General features: G+C 39.8%; 1 protein-coding gene across 3 annotated transcripts; it reads right to left on the reverse strand.

The window, feature by feature from the left end:
* Positions 1 to 2102: 2102 nt before the first annotated feature.
* Positions 2103 to 12760, reverse strand: LOC105440495. Of its 3 annotated transcripts, none has more exons than XM_011670713.2 (8): positions 11154 to 12760; positions 10495 to 10659; positions 9534 to 9746; positions 8517 to 8706; positions 7289 to 7404; positions 5699 to 5830; positions 4999 to 5101; positions 2103 to 4313 (listed from the first exon to the last, which is right to left on the reverse strand). In XM_011670713.2, the coding sequence occupies exons 1-8, from the start codon at positions 12667 to 12669 to the stop codon at positions 2465 to 2467; spliced, it is 4284 nt and encodes a 1427-aa protein (XP_011669015.2). In that variant the 5' UTR covers positions 12670 to 12760; the 3' UTR covers positions 2103 to 2464. The 3 variants fall into 3 exon arrangements, with proteins under 3 accessions (XP_011669015.2, XP_030844541.1, XP_011669014.2); XM_030988681.1 differs by having other exon boundaries at positions 8517 to 8700; positions 10495 to 10677; XM_011670712.2 differs by having other exon boundaries at positions 10495 to 10677.
* Between the last annotated feature and the right edge of the window lie 5406 nt (positions 12761 to 18166).

Genomic DNA, 18166 nt, shown 5'->3' on the forward strand with positions numbered 1-18166 from the left:
CTCCTACGCAAAAGCTTTCTCTCGCACTTTGTATCCTCCATTCGCTTTGTAGTCGTACGCCCTCTATCAGCAAAAATAATATAGGAAAGACTCGTCTGGAATGAGGAAAATAGAGGATCTAGATCAGGCCCTGGCTTCTCAAAGTTCTGACCGCCCGGGAGGCTCTTTTTATTTTTTTTCTTCGAACCCTCAAAAAGTACCGGGGGCAGAATTCACCCGGTTCCTATCTTTAATACCAAATTTATACCACGTTTACCTAAGGGTACCATTGGCACTGCGTAATAACGAAATCGCAGCGCTGCGTGAAAATTGATTATCCCCATGAAAATTATTATGTATTGTTACTGTTAATAGGCTACTCAATGAAGAATTGTCATTTCGCGGATATTTAAGAATAATTAATTATTTAGTAAGCATTAAAAAACCATCGAGATATAACTATACAACTTTATGGACTTATTCCTTTATGAGATACTCTATCAATAAGAATTTGTCGTCGTTCCATGCCCGTGATTCCAAAGGGGCACCCCCCCCCCCCCTCCCCCGGATGAGGGATTACCAAAATAGCCCGGCCTTTTTAGGGTTAAACTTCAACAATTCTAAGTAGATCAGATACATGCCTAGAAGTTTGAAACAAGCCTCATTTCTCCAAGTGTCATTACTGTAGAGAGTAAAGCTTGCCATTACTGAACATTAATACATCAATGCCTGCGTGAGTCTGCGTCTTACAATCACTCCATTTGTGAAAATCTTTATTGAGAAACAGTATCAATTTTTCCATTAATATACCCTTCAAACATACTAAAACTTCTACTTTTGACAGGTAGGCCTATAATGTATCCGGACAGTTGATTCAAACCTGGCCGTTCGGAGAAAATGGCATGCATTATTTTATAAATTTTATTAAGACTTCTGTAAGACATCATAAAGGACCAACATAAATGATTGATGATGCTATTTGATGCAATATTTTATATCATTTCGAAAGAAAGAAACAACAAAAATAATAGGAATTGATTGAAGGAAGAGGCTGGAAAGAGAGACAGAAAGAGAGAGAGAGAGAGAGGGGGGAGAGAGAGAGAGAGAGAGAGAGAGAGAGAGAAAGTTTATTCAGTTTTGGATATTGCATCATTTTATAAATTTTATTAAGACTTCTGTTAGACAACATCATAAAGGACCAACATAAATGATTGATGGTGCTATTTAATGCAATATTTGATATCAATTCGAAAGATAGAAACAACAAAAATAATAGGAATTGATTGAAGGAAGAGGATGGAAAGAGAGAGAGAGAGAGAGGGGGGGAGAGAGAGAGAGAGAGAGAGAGAGAGAAAGTTGATTCAGGAATAGAAAGGAAACGAATGATAAGAACAACAAATAATAGATCCATTTTTTCAGTTTTGGATACTGCATGTTTAATAATAATATAATATAATCTCAATTTTTGATAATGAAACAAATCCTCAAAGAATCAAGTTAAATACATTTAAAAACAATTGCTCAAAATTCAAATTATATTTGCACATACAATGAATATTTACGGTAAAAAACACATTAAAAAAAATTGTTCTGACTACAATTTTCTTCGAGCGGGAGTAATTCAATTTAATGAGAACTGTGTTCATCTGAAGCACGTTACAAACAGTGTATATCACAATTACTTCCTGTTATACTTTATGTAAGCGAATACTAATATACAAACACATTTTTAACCATAACGAAGTTTTTTTTTTCTCTCGCGTAATTTAAATGCATGACAAACGAATACTGCTCATGAAAACTATGACACTGACAGTTTCATTACTGAAGAAGAAAAAATGGATAATAATTGTCATTCCATTTTGCTCGTGGGGCATCTTGGATAAAGATATTCGTTTAAAAGCAAGATAAGAAGAAAGAAGAAAATGGAGAAGAATAAGGAGGAGAAAGAGAAGAATATGAAAAAGAAGAAGTAGAAGGGGGAGGATGAGGAGAAAGAGAAGAATAAGTAGAAGGAGAAAGGGGAGGAGGAAAAGAAGATGACGTGAAAAAGGAGGAGGGGAAAGGAGGAGGAAGAGGAGGAATAAGAAGAGGAGGAAGAGGAGGAGGATGAGGATGAGGAGGAGGAGGAGGAGGAGGAGGAGGAGGAGGAGAAGAAGGAGGAGGAGGAAGAGAACAACAACATTTCAAATGCGAATTGACTTCAAGTCATATCATTTGCTCATTTTGGACTTCAATTTAAAGTTTTAGAGATGTGCTTAAAACTCTTTTAAAGTGTTGGGACTTGGGAGCCTAAAAAAAAACGATGGCAAACTTTTTGGCGAATTTGGGGCTCCCAACACTGTCTTTAGAGGGGCTTTAAACGCAGCTTTTACGTGGCAGAATCCCGGATAGTAAAACATGAGGGGCGTATGCACACAATAGTGTAAATAGTTCATAAGCTCATAAGTTCATAATAGTTCATAAGCCATTATGTCCAAAACCTTCATCTGTTACTATTTGGAGACGAAGACATGCGAGTCATTGTATTAGTGTATTCGGGGAAACCAAACGTCATAGCATTCGTGCTTGCTGAACACTGATTGGCTACGCTCACATAGTCTGATGACGTTGTACAACTTTCGTCCAATAAGAACGGTTGGTGCATATCTCGACTGGCATGCATCGTTGAATCACGGAGCAGTACCGAACTGTCAGACGCCCGTTCTCTAAACAAACTCCTGTTTGTAGGCAGTCTTCGTCTGCTACGTGTCTCGTCTGTCAGAGTATCTATCGATGTCAGATCGGTAGGACTGTACTTCCCAGTGGCAACGTGATACTCCTGATGCTTCTTCGATCTAGGGCTTGTTCTCGATCTATCTCTGAAACATGCCGCAATAGAGTCAGTACCATGTGAGCGGCCACGATGGAAGCATGGCAACGATGTTCCAGATGTAGTTCTGTCCCTAGCAGCATCCAGCGATTCTTGCGGACTCGTTTCAAAAGACACAGGGGACCCGACATGCTTAAGGTGAGGCATCCTACGCTTACGATACTGTTCCAGGATGGCATGCTCATCGGTTGACCCAAACATCCTTGATCCTCTCTGCCCCATTGGAGGCAGCGACAGCCGAGACGGGCTGACCGAGAGCGACGGCGATGGTGGAAGTCGTACTCGAACTCCATTTCCTCTCGATGGGGGCGTACGCATTGGCCATCGTTCGCATCGCCGCGGACTTGTAGCTGTAACTAATCCACAACCGATATTACCGTAGTTCTGTCGCTCAGGACTGCAGTCAGATGGGCCCGTCAAATTTGTAGCTGTGGGGTCAAAGTGGAACATGGGATGTTTTTCAGAGGCACGTGGCATCTCGTCCAGCAACGACTTTGAATTACACACAAGGGTCGAGTTTGAATTTCCATACACCAACGACGAGTTGATCACTGCTTGTTTTTCCCGCGTCGATGGCGACCCTTTGAACACCGAAAAAGCATTGGCGACTTGAAAATCACGGAAATCGTCGGTCGACATCTCCATGAGGGAGTCATCGTCGTTCCCGACGATCGATGACGAATTGAGGTCACTGCACGGAGCGCATGATGAAACATTGCTGTAGTCCAAGGAGCAGTTATTCATGTTGTTGTTCACCAGCCGACTACATCCTTCAGCGTTGTTCTTTCCTGGAAGACTTTCACAAGAACTGTAGTGACCATTATTCATGTTATAGTTCACCAAGCGACCATTCCCTTCCGCGTGGTCCCGTTCATAAAGACTTTCACAAGAACTGCTAAGCGTGGGGTTTGAGTCAGAATGTTGTCCTTCGCTAGTGCTTGAATTCAGGGTATTTGAATTATTCATATTTCTCTGCGCTTTGATTTCGTCAGCCAACGACATCATCTGCTTAGATGTCGGGAAAGTGAATCCCTGATCCTTGTTTCTAGTCGTTTCTGCCATCTTATTGACAAAGGATTTAAACCTCACCTTTCCCGATTGTTCAAGCTCCTCTGTTGACTCGGGTGTTGTTATATTCTCCTTCATCTGCTTAAGTGTCGGGAAGGTGAATCCCTCAGCTTTTTTTCTAGTCGTTTCTGTCACCTTATTGACGAAGGATTTAAACCTCACTATTCCCGATTCTTCAAGCTTCTCTGTTGACTCTGGTGTTGTTATACTTTTCTCCGCTGATAGCTCCTTGCCAAATTGAGGCGTTCGGGAGCTCAAGAGTGGCTTGGTATCTTCGTCAGTTTCGCTATCGGGATAGGTCATAGTTTCAATTTGAGGCAAAATCCTCGCTAGTAGCTGTTCTGCTGGAGCATCATCGAGTTGCAACTTTCGTTTCATGTTCTGCTTCTTCATCCTGAAGTAAAAACAGAAATAATTCCATTTGAGACGCGATGGAATGGTAATGAAATGAAATAAAATATGAAATGAAATAAAAGAGGAAATAGAGAAGAGACGGAGATTAATCAAAGTAATGTTAAAGACCTGCTAATTACATAAATGATTTTTCCTACTTTTAACATTTATAATTATGGTTATCAAATGTGTGGGAGCGGAGATTAAATCTCACAGTGTTGTCTTTTTGAAATTTAAATGGAAATCCGACCTTGATAGCAAATTATTCTTAGAGGAAAGCAAATAAAAATCAAAAAAGTAGATTGGTGAAAGTTTGACCAAAATCGGAGCAAAAAGAGAAAATTGTGCATTTAAAAAAAAAATTGTAACCACTACAAATATGGGCTCTTTAAATTGGCTGAAGCGGTGATGTCTCTCTGATATAGTGGCGACAAATTTTCCATAATAACAAACTCATTTACACATTTCAGATGAAAATACATTTCTAATATTTTTAAAATTTAATCATATCTTTTAAAAGTTAGTGATAGTTGCATCATGGAATATGCCTTGGTTCGTTAATATATATATATATATATATATATATATATATATATATATATATATATATATGTATATTTTTAGGACTCGATTTTTATGTCTAAAACTTCATTTGTTGTTTCTATTTATGGGGTCGTAAAACTTACTTTTTACTGCAGCCCAAGTACATGACGACTATTATCACAGTGGCTGATACGATGAACCAACCCATTAAAGAAAAGACTATGAAGTCACCCTTCAAATAAGGAGCTACAAGAAGAATACAAACAAAATGCAGAAGATTAGTTATGGATATCATGTATCAACTACTTCTTACAGATATATATTCAGTCTCATTCTTTAAAGCATGTTGGTATTTTTATTGCGAGATTATGTATTTTCTTGAAATTATCGAAATTTAGGCGCGAACAAAAAGAAAAAGACTTAACCCATTTAAAGTTGTATATAATTCATTTTGCAGAAAGTCAAGACATATAAAACAGAATAAATTGAAAATGCAATAATGATATCAATTATAATACATGTAATATAAAAGACGGGATGCTAGGGACGGCATCGATCGTCTTCAAAATGTGGAAGTACTTTTCCTAATATTAATTCAACAGATTTTCATTCCCCAAATCATGGCCATACTTTGATCAAAGGTTGATACCATAAAAGTGTCAATAGTTTCATCTCGCTCGTTCCATCGCAGCATTATACGACTATACGAGAAAGAAAAAAAATCGACTCCCATAGCAGGATTGTGTCCAAACCATGCATACGACTATGAATGAACCTCTATATTACTAATCAAACAAAATTATGTAGATTTTGTTAACATCATTTATTTCTGAACAAAGTTACCCATGTGGCATGTCATGCCCTCATATCCAGCCGGGCACATGCAGCGGTACGAGACGTTGTATTGTCCACTGGGCTGGTCCAGGCACACACCCTTGTGATGGCACGGGTGGGAAAGACAAGCACCCATCGGGTCTGAAAGTAAGAACAGGACCCTGTTTCACAAAACTTGATATCAATAACAAGTTTCAAGCTACTGTTATAAGCTACTGAAATCATGGCATCTGATTGGCAGAGAGTGAATTTGTCATAAAAATTGTTATAGGTAACAAGTTTTATGAAACGGGCCCCAGAACAGCAACATCAATTATGTTTGAGGCGGATTAAGGGGAGGGGGCATATGTCCCTAGAAAAAGAAAATCAACAACAAATCTGGCATACATTAAGTATGCACAAAAATGTGCCCTAATGATTTTATGTTTGTCCCCCCCCCCCCCCCTCTAGCTTTCAGGCAGCTGAAAAAATGTAAAAATTTATTGAAGGTATTACAAAGTTTTGGGAAATTTTGAAAAATGGGTGGATAGTGATTCTTTACAATTTTAATATATTTGGATGCCCCTGTGGATGTATTAAAAACACCAGAAATTTTAGCCCCTAAAACACTTCTTTTTTCGAGAAAAATGGAATATAAAGATTTACCGGTGCTCCCGGTAAATTTTGATAAATTTCAAATAGCTCCTACGGCCGTACAATGGTAGCTGCGACCATGAAAATCTCAGAGTATGTAGTTGTGGTATATAATTTCCGAACAAGAATAGCTAATCAATTTTAGTCAATAAACATTGTTTTATAGCTTAATTAATATCTTGACCTTGAGAGGGAGCTATTCAACACAAATTGTTTATTATTTACAATTTCATAACTTTAGAGTCAATTCCGACCGCGACAACGATCACTGAATATTGTAGGATCGTATATGCTTCCAATATTTTCATTTGAACCAAATTCATGACCCCATACCAAAACTTTGTATTACCTTTAAGTCTGTCATAATCTAGTTACGAAAAGACGCCACCTGAGGACTTTGAATTGAGGAACAGAAAATGAAAGTCTGGAAATATCAGACATAATTTGGATTTCTTAGAAGTCCTCGTTACATATGGCTGCAAGCCTTTGAACAATCCTTCTTCGGCCCTTAAATAAATATTAAGTAAACTGTTTACATCTTCAGATAATCTTTTTCAGTCTCTCATTGACATTGACATTTCTTGGCAAAATTGATTTATCATAATTATATACGAACAAAAAATGCTACCGCAAGTAATAATATTTATCGATATTTCAACACCATAGGCGCGATGACCTATAAAGGTAAATCAGTGGTTTCGTAAACGGGAGGTCCCGAGTTGGAAACCAAGTCGATGTGCTAGTGCCCTTTGGTAAGGCATTATTCCTCATTACCAAGTCCCTCGGAGAGAACTTAAAGCCGTTGGTTCCCTGGTTGCTTACTTTCTTAGCAGTCGGGTAAAAAAACAAAACAAGCAGACAATACCCTCTCATTCATAGTTCCATTGATTTTTGCTGCTTTATCATGAAGCTTCCTTCATTTATTCATGTGCAAACTAATGAAACAAATTTCCATTTTTTACTTACCCGTTTTCCCTTTGTCATTTGTGCCTCTGCTTCCACCATAAGTGACAATGCAGTGGTAGCTCCCTTCAGTTGGTTCATCCTCGGTCACAACCAAAGTGGTTCCCTCTATGTGGTACCTAAGAATAAAACAATAACAAATATTTTGAACACTAAATTTTCATGCATTTATTTCTTTAATCAAATATTGTCGTATCGAATGATGATAGGGATCAAACCAAATAAATTGGAGAACAGAACTCTGAGAACACTGTAATATTAAAAAAAAAGACTAGATGCATATATAAAGGCCTCTTTTATTCTCATTTTTCACCACTTCAACATTCTAACTTTAGAAAAATAACGGACTTGAAACACAAGAAATCTTGGACAAGGAAAAAAAGGAAGGCATACGCAACTGGCTGTTTTTATTAGAGTGATGAAATAAAAAGAGGTGGCATAACAAACCGAAATCAGGGCACAATTTTGTAATCTTTGTCAAGGGGCGCACGTCCTCCTTGCCCAATAGGGACTTTTAGATTTGCACGTCGACAGCTTTGACTGCAACGTGTGACGTCATTTTAAGGCACTGCGCATGCGTTATGTCGTCTCAGTCGGCGATCGGGAATGCGTCAACCTTGATTTTCCTAAATCTAGTACATGCATACATATTGACATTTATATAGCGCCTTTACATGCTGAAAGGTACTAGTATGCCGCGTGCGCATAAAATATACAGTTCCTCAGGTAGACAAAGGAATATCCCTTTTCCTGTTAATATGTAAAAATGTGTAGAACAGGTGTCACATGCATATTCACCTGTTCTCCACATATTTACATGTTAGCAGTGAAGGGATGTTCTTTTGTTGAGGGTAGAATGAGGAACTGTATATTTTGTCCTCTTTCTTTGTCCGTGATGTTTATTGTGTTACTTCCTGCATGCATATCGTCGAGTGCAATCTAAAAGATTTCTAATTGTTGCCAACATGGGCAGTTAAGTACGTTGACACGCATGATCAGTCGGCGTTCGTCGTGTTCTCGTCCCTTCTCGTCCACTCAATCTAAAAGTCCCTAATGTTTCCCCAAAGAAAAAAAGAGTCTAATATGAAGGTGACCTACAAATTCACGAACAATCACGAAAGTATTGACAAATCTTGCAAAACAAAATCACATTTTACATAGATTTAAAAATGTACACACAAAAACAAATTACCACATTTTTTCCAGCATATATCTGATTGGATCTACCTACTTAGAGTTTTTCTCATGTGTCATCGCATGTGTGATTTTCTCGCCTGATGGGCTGGTCCAAAAAAGTTCCATGGGAAGATGAGCCCGACTTTCATCCAGATGGCATTTGATTCGTTTGGTGTGGTGATGATGTTGGCCGTGGTCGGTCCGCCTCGCAGCGTCTTCTTCCGATTTCCAACCACCACCTCCGACTTGATAAACAAAAACATAACGTTAGAAAACAAGTCATATAAAGAGAAATCTAACCTTAACAGACAACTACTCTAAAAGGAAGCAGAAAAGAAAACCCAGAGAAGCAGACTGGTGAATTTTAAAAATTAATTTTGGATAAAAGATAAGAGAGTTATGCATGTCTGGAAGTTGTTATTACTATAGCCTACTTATTGGCACTTAATTCACATTGGCTGAATGGGTAATGTCACAGTGACGGACTACTTTCCAATTTGTTTCAACATAAAAAAAGATTAAAATGTCAATTTGTCAAAATCTGGGTGGCTTTTTCTTTTTCGAGGACATATCAAAATATGCTATCCATAATATATATTGAGGGTAAAGGTATTTTTGAGAAAAAAAGGCAAATAAATCATAGTTTTGTACACGACAAAGGGGAGAGTTGTCCCGTGACTACGTCACAATCCAAATTATCCACATCAGCAGGATTCAGAAAGTGAAGAATTTTGCGACTCACCCCTTCTAGAGTAATTTTAAATATAAATCTTCACGTAGGAAATTGTTAATGTTTTTTTAGCGAAGATATAAATGTGCCCTACTAAAACAACAAATTATGGCACAAGTAAAAAAAAAAAAAAAAAAAAAAAAAAAAAAAGAGCATGGGAGCTGTGAATATGAAAATCTCAGGATATGCAATTGTGATATATTATTTCCAAACGGGAATAGCAAATCGGTCGACTGTAGTCAAGAAACATCGTTTTAAAGCTAAAGCAATATCAGTTTTGAGAGCGCGCTATACAACACAAGGAGTTTATTATTTACAATTTAAAGAATGAAACTAAATTACCATTGTTGCATTCGTCTAGCCGGCAGGTCCGCGTCTCCTCTCGCTGCGCAGTGCCGCAACCAGGCCCCTTGTCTGGATCCTGGAGGCAGGAGCGATCCCGGTGACTGAGACCGCTCCCGCAGGAGACCGAACACACGCTCCATCCAGACCAATCTCTCCATTGTGACAAGGGCGTCTCCTCTCCCACCTCTACTGCGGCTCCATCCCACTCGTCTATAGACCGGGGAAAAAATATTCATCGGTTTTTATTTCTCATCGTAACTGCGTATCATTGTGTTGGCTTCATTTAAGCCCCATTATACTACTTGTAGCTACTTGCTCCCTCTATATAGAAAACAATGCCTAAGCGGTGCCCGTTGGTCCCCCAAAATCCTCTTTTTCTTATTTTAACTGAGAGCTAAGTTGATGAGATAGCCACCAGTGACCTTGTTGGGTGATCTTCTTCCTCCTGGCCAAACTATACAGACGGGCTTTAATATAGAAGTGTAAGTAAATTGGTCACAGATCCATGATTCTATGTTATTAACACAATATTTAAAAAAGGAGAGGGGGAGCTTCGACAAGCCAAACTATACTGTGCATGTTAAATTTTGTTATACGATTCCCTTTTTTTTAGGGGGGGGGAGGAAAGATTATTTCCCTCTTATTCTGATTTTGGTTTAATAGTAATTATGTCAGGATCTCATTTGAAGAAACGCTATGATTTGATTTGATTCGCAAGTGATAGCTGTATTAATGCCACTGAGTCCGCTTATACGCAAAGGGGTCCTGAATACTTCACTTCAAAAGGAACACAATGCAATTAAGACACTGGGTTGTAAATGAAATTATATCAAAATTCTATCAACATTTTAAAATTTAACACCAAGGGTGCTCCATGAGTGTAATAAATTCAGCCATCATAGGTGTATCCGTGGTGTCATTTCAAACACCGGAGCACTAATTGGCGGGACACACTCACCAGAGCACTTCGGAAGTGCGCATTTAACATCATCGTACTCGACACCGTAGAGGCAGGTGTTGGTGTTAGGTCCGGTGCATGCTCGATGTCTAGTCTTGGTGCCGTGTCCACATGAACTGGAGCAATGTGACCACTCGCTCCATTCTTCCGATTGAGATTGAGGTGCTGCAAGAGCAAATAAATCTATTTGAACAAATTTTGTTTTTAACATAATTATAACTTCGATCTTTCCATTTTTGCCAAGTCAGTCTACAAGATCATTATCAAACAATGAATATCCACATGGAGAAAGTTAGTTATATTGATGGGAGATATATTTTTCATGTCCTTTTTGAAATCAGATATATAATTATAGAGAAATTGATATATACGAACTTGGAGTAATGTCTGAAATGTACAAGGACATCTGTTGACATAAGAGGACTTGCTGTCTACACTTGCAGGGCCCCTTCAAGTGTAGACAATATGGGCATGGTACCATTGAATATTTTCGAAATACTTTACTTTACTTCTCTATGATATACTGTAGACTTTGTTTGCTCCCGAAGGTAGTTTCCTCCAATAATATGACGAGCAATGACAAGACTGAGCGGAGTGCCTGCTACTGTACATGTATTGTCTGAGTTGACATGTCACTTTCATGGTACTTAGAAACTCACCATTATTTCTTCCTGATACCGGATCATAAGCCTGTTCCCTTCTCCCTTCTGCCTCATCATCATAAATAGAAGTCAGTTCTGGCTCCGGTGCAGAGGGCCTATCTGCAGTCGCTGCACCATTGTTTTCAGCCTCGCCAATGTGTTCTAGATAAGATTCATCTATAAGAGTTACATCATCATTGTTTTCAGCCTGGCCAATGTGTTCTAGATAAGACTCATCTAGAGTTATATCATCATTTTGCCCCCATCTCCATTCTAGATGATCATTTGGTGGTAAGTCATTTCTGCTAAGAGTGCTGCCTCCGAGTCGGTCTTCGTGCCCTACCGGACCATTTCGAATGCCTTTAATGTCGTCACGATTATCAGACAGACCATCACGTGAATTTCCTCCACTGTTTCGTTGACTCTTTCCTACTTCCTCTTCCTCGAGTATTTCCTCCTGCAGCTTACGAAATTTTTCCGCGTCTAAAGACCTGCCGTCTACATCCCCCGTGAATTCATCAGCTTCCTGCAGATCACTTGATGGGTCGTAACTGTACTCTATTGGTTCCGATGCTGACGTTTCAAAGTCACTTTCTTCTTTCGCCGATCTCGACGCTCTGGCCCGCGCAACCTTGTGACCTATAGCACTTCTTAAATAATTTGAACGACCATACCGTTCGTTATCAGTAGATGACCGGAAACCCTGATTGATCCGTGGTACGTTCGGACGGACATCTGGGGACTCTGCAGAATAGCGCGGAGTGATGTCTTCTTGGCTTTCTGGTTCGTTTCGCTCTTCGTTGATGATATCCTGCTGCAGAGCTCGAAATGCTTGTTCAGTTTGAGGCATACCAAGTTCAGGCATAATCCTCTCTGAAGTAACTGATGCCGACATAGAGTCCTTCTGTTTTACAAGACGACGATTCATTGCGTCTATAATGCTCCGATCTCGTTTACTCTTGGTTGATTTTGCTTCTCCCCACGTATCCACAGAAACCCCGGTATCATAAATTGCATCTGCACCATCATCGGGATTAAAGTGATAATCCCAAATTTTGTCTTCAATTTCATCATAGTCTGCGGACACAAATTCACTGTATTCCGCAAAAGATTCCCTATAGTCAGATCTGATGTTGTCATCCGGTGTTTCACTCTGCGGATCATCTTTGGAGTATGTTCGTGTCGGGTTTGGGCTGTTCGTTCCTTCTTGGAATAACCTAAAACCAAGTTCTTCATGCTGTGATATTTTGGGTAAATTCATACTGGAAATAGTTTCGCCATCTCTGGACCACACAGGGATGTCCACAGAAGCGTAATCCGGACGATCTTCGTTGTTGTTGGCCACCTCAAGACCGCTCTCCCTTTGTCTAGTCTCAAAGTCCGAACGCCTTGGTATCCGAAGTTCATCATCTCTGTTTGTAGAAGACACTCTGTAAAAGGGGCCACTGTCACGCCTACCATTAATCGATGCTGTTCGGGACCCAAGACGTTGATACTCCATCCGGTCAAGCCTCATTCTTTCACGATTAGTCATCGGTCTTGCACCAACAGGAGAGCTCGCAGTCGTTGTTGTCGGCGTAGCCTTTGTGGTCGGCGTGGCCGTTGTTGTCGGCGTAGCCAAGCTTGTTGTTGTTCTATGCGGGGTGCCAATATGTGGAGCAGCCGCTCCATGGGGTACAAATGGGTAGTAGTTTGGGATAATCTTTGTCGATTCACTTGTTGTTTTTTGTCTGGTGCTCCTTTGTGGAGCAGCCTCTCCATGGTCTTCTTGCACCCGTCCATGAGGTACAAATGGGTAGTAGTTTTGGATTATCTTTGGCGGTTTCCTCGGGTGAGGCGATGAGGATCCATGTGAGTGACTTTCTCCAGGGGTGAGACGACTTAGCCTGCTTAGGTGATCTGTGCGTAGGTCCCGTAGTTTCTTCATGATCTCATGTTTATTAATTCTATTGTCATGTTCTCTTTCTTTGTGGTGCCAACTTGACCGCAAACGTTGTAGCGTTTTAACCTCTGACTGAATCCGCTGTCGGTAGATGTCATCCATAGATGGCGGGCGATTTTGTATCGGATATTCACTAGGGTTGGTGAAATTTCTTTGCCAATAGTAAGGATTAGCCGGCTGGTTGGGTGGACGTTCCTGGGACTGCAGTGGTTGGAGACTGGTTTGGTGAGCAGTTCTTCCAGCAGATGTTTGTTGTCTATATCCTCGATAAGCTCCTGAAGCCGTCTGCTGTCGCACAGCACCCCGACTCTGTTGACGGGGAGACTGATATGCAGGTGCTTGAGCACTGTTTACTTGCCGGTTCTGCCGTCGTTGAGGAAATTGCCTGGGTGATTGCCTTGAAGACAACAGAAGGTCACGAACTGGACGAGACACTGTACTTTGGTGTTCAATATTCGGTATGTAAGAATGGGCAGGTAAGCGCTTCCTTCGTAACGCGCGAGTGCCTTTTCTTACTGCTCTCATTGAAGTATTTCGGGTCTGTAGCCAAGTGTCAACCGAAACAGGTCCCTTCGGTACTTGAAAGGTTGGTCCAGGAAGTTTACTCGATGTTGCCTGTTCTTGATGATATGTTAGGTCGTTCCTCCCTCTCCTAGCACGTCGAACTTTCGTAGGCACCGATGTTTCTTGATTCTTCACAGAATTTCTTGGATTCTCCATATTACGCCATTTTGAATTGTCGCGTAAATTTAAAGGTCTGCCCTCTTTTGGTATAGATTCATGAGATGCTTTCTCACTTGGTTTCTCCGCTGCTTGTTGTTGTAACAATCTATTTTGCCAAGTTTGCCAGGGCACAAGTAGCAGTACTTCCTCACCTTAATAATGAAAATGAAATTTCGGTTTCGATTAAAAATAAGTACGTATTTTGTTAACAATTTAGAAGACTAATTATGTCAGTGTTTGACATTAAAAGCGAGAGAGAGAGAGAGAGAGAGAGAGAGGGGGGGGGGGGGGGAGGAGGAGACCATGTATTCATACAACAAAGATATTAAAGGTTCCTTAGTAAAAGTCCAGCTAAATATTTAGTGCTGCCTCCCTAATCCCAGATACGTGAACATAAAGAGCAGGCATGCTTGCACGCATCATTGTCCACATAATAATGGCGTTTGATTCATGGTATTTTCTGCATCATTAAAATCATTAAATTGGCAACATGTTCAAAATTTAAGATACCAGTGTTTTCAGTGAAATAGGAATATCCCAAGAACCTAAATGACATCCCTCATATTCTGTTCAGATAGGTCCTACCTGAAAAATAGCAAAGTGAAACAATCTATTCAAAGGAGAAATTAAAAAAAAGATCAATAATTTATCAAAGAATATTGACTTTTTTGAATTACCATGATTACTTTGATCTTGAAGGGGTACACGAATGACGGTTTTCATCCAAGGAGTATTTTGATATGATCCAGTAACCATGAGAACTGGGTTACCATGGTGGTATGTATTTGACGGCACATGTACGTCACAACTTGTCTTGTTCCTATAGATACAGAAGAAAAAAACTCAATTGGCGTTAAAGTTTATTTACTAATTTATTTAATGAATAATTGCAAAATATCAGATGAAATAATGTCAACAAAAAATAATTTGCCCGTGTGGAAACCAAGTTAGGCCCTTTCTCTCCGCCCATTATTTGTCAGACATGCCAAAATTATAGCGTTTCCTTTCTTCTGTTTCTTCAGTTCTTTGTTACTGTCTCGGATTTTCGAAACTTAGAGCTAGACATGAGTTTTTTTTAGGCCTGTGGCCACAACAATACTTTGATTAGGTGGGAGCGGGAAGGAAACATTTCAGTTCAATTCAAATTTTGTTTATCATAATCCAAACAAATGGGATAATTGTCTATTCTTTTCTAACAACAACATAGATAATAATTGATCATGGATAAATTCAAATAAGGGATCTAAGAAAGTCAGATTCTTTTCCTGGTCCGAGGTGTCAAGTGATTGACCGGGAGAGAGAGAGAGAAGGAGGACGGGTCATACTCTGTCCCCACTACTCTCAGTGGTTAATGCGAACGAGGTTAGATAATCTGTTTTTAGTGAGCTCGTGATATATACATAATGTTCAAGTACCTGCATTTCTTAACCGGATAACTATCTTCCCGCCCCCATTGCCGCATGGCTGCCTTGATAATCGTCCATCTTAGTTGAATGCTGGCTGGAGACATCATCCCAGCATCGGCCTGTATCCTAACGTGGTGGATTCCGGTTCCACCTGCCATAGCAACCGCTCCCGCTGAGGAAGAGATGACACGAAGACATGGTGCCTGCACGGAGTGACCAGGTGCTGCTAAGGGTAATAAACAAATAAATGTATTAAAAAAGACTTATATCTATTTATATGCCTATAGGGGCGTAGCTTGAAGGCGTACGGTAGCTTAGAACTCTTGAAAGTTACGTGAAAGAGAGAGAGAGAGAGAGAGAGAGAGAGAGGGGAGGGGGTTGGAAACGGAGAGATGCTCTCTAAAAAAAAATCGAGTGATCACTGATGTCATTTCTCTGGAGAGTGAATATGTAATGAAAATAGAGTGAACATTCACTCTTTTCTTCTTAGAGAGCACTCAAAAATCGATCGATATTCACTCCTAAACAAGTGATCCCTGACGTCACTTCCAAGAAAGTGATAAAAGAGGGAAAATTCAATTTTTTTTTATAGAGAGTACAGGCCTATAATCTATATAGATAACCTTTTGAGACTTTGAGGACTGTTTTATAAATCTTCCCCCTTGAAAGAAAAAAAAAATCACACCGTTATTACAATTATCCTTATTATATCACCATCACCTTAAACAGTATCATCATCACCAACCATCGTCATCATTCTCTTCATCATCTAGATCCACTTCTACTTCTACTTCTACGACGATACTCAGCAGGATCCATAAGTCAGGATGTAATGCTGAGGAATAAACTATCTAGTTCTTGGTCTAGAAGCTGGGTGACCCTACCCTATAGACCCTATGCCTAATCTGCGTCTTCATCATTATCCCCATCTTTTTCTTTATCTTCATCAGCAGCAGAACCGCCACCGTTATCATCGACTCCATCATCTTATTCATCATAATTACCATCATCGACATTCTCTTCATCATTATCATGATCATTCTCTTCATCCCGCACCCAACTCTACCAGAACTCATTTTTTCCCTCGGACAGTAACTGCGTGGAATGCACTTTCGAAGATCATCCTTGACGCTACTTCACTGAAGGGCTTGAAGGGAGCGCTTCCACCCAGCATCTAGACCAAGAACTAGATAGTTTATTCCTCAGCCCTACTTCCTGACTTATGGATCCTGCTGAGTATCGTCGTAGAAGTAGAATTATCATCAGCATCATCATCATCACCACCACCACCATCATCGTCATCATCCACAACACACGATTTACCGTGAGCAAACTGATCTTTGTAGCACTGCCATTTGTTCTCTGTAGTTTCATTTTGATGTGCTGTCTGCCCGTCTTGAAGCTCTCCCAGTACGTGCAAGCCAGATATCGGCAACACGAAAAGAAGCGCAAAACTACAAAGAATTGACCCAAAAGCTACAAAATAAAGCATCACTTGCAGCTAAAAAGCAAAGATTCAGCGTTACGATGGGATAGATGCAAAAGACCACGTCCATGATTTTACCAAAAATTAGTTTTGTAGGAAGGAGAACTAGCGCGCGCTTTTAAATGGCAAGGGCGCGCATTTATTACACCCATTTGTCTCGCGCGTAACATTTTTCCCGGGGGGGGGGGGGGGGGCGGTCAGAATAGGCCTATATTGAGCACACGTACGTACGCGTGACCACATATTTTTTTTGTCTACTCCCCCCCCCCCCACCTTTCCATTGACCAACCTTTACCTCAGTTTCGCATTTGTACTCGATTCTTGTTTATAACCCCTCAACAAGACTTGACTCCTTAAATATTAACCCCTGTCAAAGGTTATCTCAGTGAAATCTCTAGTCGAAAAAGGTACCCTAAATGCGTTTTTAAAACGAAATTAACAAACACTCATCGTTTCCAGATTAGTTGCGGCTTTTTTATTTTGACGCCCTTATGGCTTATGGCTTTTTCCAGATATGACGCGGTTAACCGCGGCCGCAGAAAAGCTGCAATGTTGTGTTACGTGTAATTAAATTAATGGCAACAAGGACTTACGCATATTCACTGAGCCAATAGTTTTTTTTTTTTTTTTTTTCTCGAAAGTGTGTACAATAAAGACTTCCCCCGCTTTTTTCTTCAAAAACATGATAAAAAACGATTTCAAACCGCGTCATATGTTAATTCAGCCATAATTATGCTAACTATTTCGTCAAAAGGTTTAATGCAATTTAGAAGCAATAGAAGGCTACGTTATTTTGATATTGAAAAAAAAATATCAAAAAATACCGCTCGTTCAATAAGTATTTTTTAAACTGTCACTATCACAACTGTGAACGGGGGCTTATAAACCATGTATGAGATGTTGAATAACATTGATATAGGCCTACACAAATTTGGTTTTCAAACCAGAGAAACTATATTTACCATAAGAAATAGTGCATCATACAGATCAGTTGAAATCTGTCCAAAACACAGACTAACCGATTGTAGATGTGCGTGAAAAGCTGCGCTTATGCGCTGCGCAGACGGTAGACCCCCCCCCCCCGTCTAGGGCTTGGAGTAAGACGCAAACGCCCACAAATATCAACTTAAAACAACATACGAAGAATAAGAAAATATAGACAAATTTGATTTGATTTATTTATCTCTTTTTTTTTCCATACAATAATAATCAGTAGAAATATAAACATTTTGTTAATAGCTGTAATATATTTTTCAAATTACAAAGAAACACACAAGTTATGAAACGAAATGTTGGGAACGATTGACATATAGCAGATGCAGAAGAACTGCAGTGTAAGCGAGCGCTTGAATTCCATGCACTCCTTTATCCTATAAATAAACAAGTTCATAGGATGTTTATGGCGCTTTATTACCTAAAAGTGCTTTGGCAATAAAACAAAATCGCGTGCGTGCATAGGGGTAGTCCAGAATCT

The sequence above is a fragment of the Strongylocentrotus purpuratus genome, unplaced genomic scaffold, assembly GCF_000002235.5.
Source record: "Strongylocentrotus purpuratus isolate Spur 01 unplaced genomic scaffold, Spur_5.0 spur5_scaffold_17, whole genome shotgun sequence".
NCBI lineage: Eukaryota > Metazoa > Echinodermata > Echinoidea > Camarodonta > Strongylocentrotidae > Strongylocentrotus > Strongylocentrotus purpuratus.

Excerpts from the sequence above, each read along its gene's own strand:
- LOC105440495 (XM_011670712.2), bottom strand. The coding sequence starts at position 12,669 with ATGACTAATCGTGAAAGAATGAGGCTTGACCGGATGGAGTATCAACGT. Across the intron at positions 10,678-11,153 it reads GGTATCAGGAAGAAATAATG|ATTTATTTGCTCTTGCAGCA; the intron begins GTGAGTTTCTAA and ends TTGTTCAAATAG. Across the intron at positions 8,707-9,533 it reads GCTAGACGAATGCAACAATG|TCGGAGGTGGTGGTTGGAAA; the intron begins GTAATTTAGTTT and ends TTGTTTATCAAG.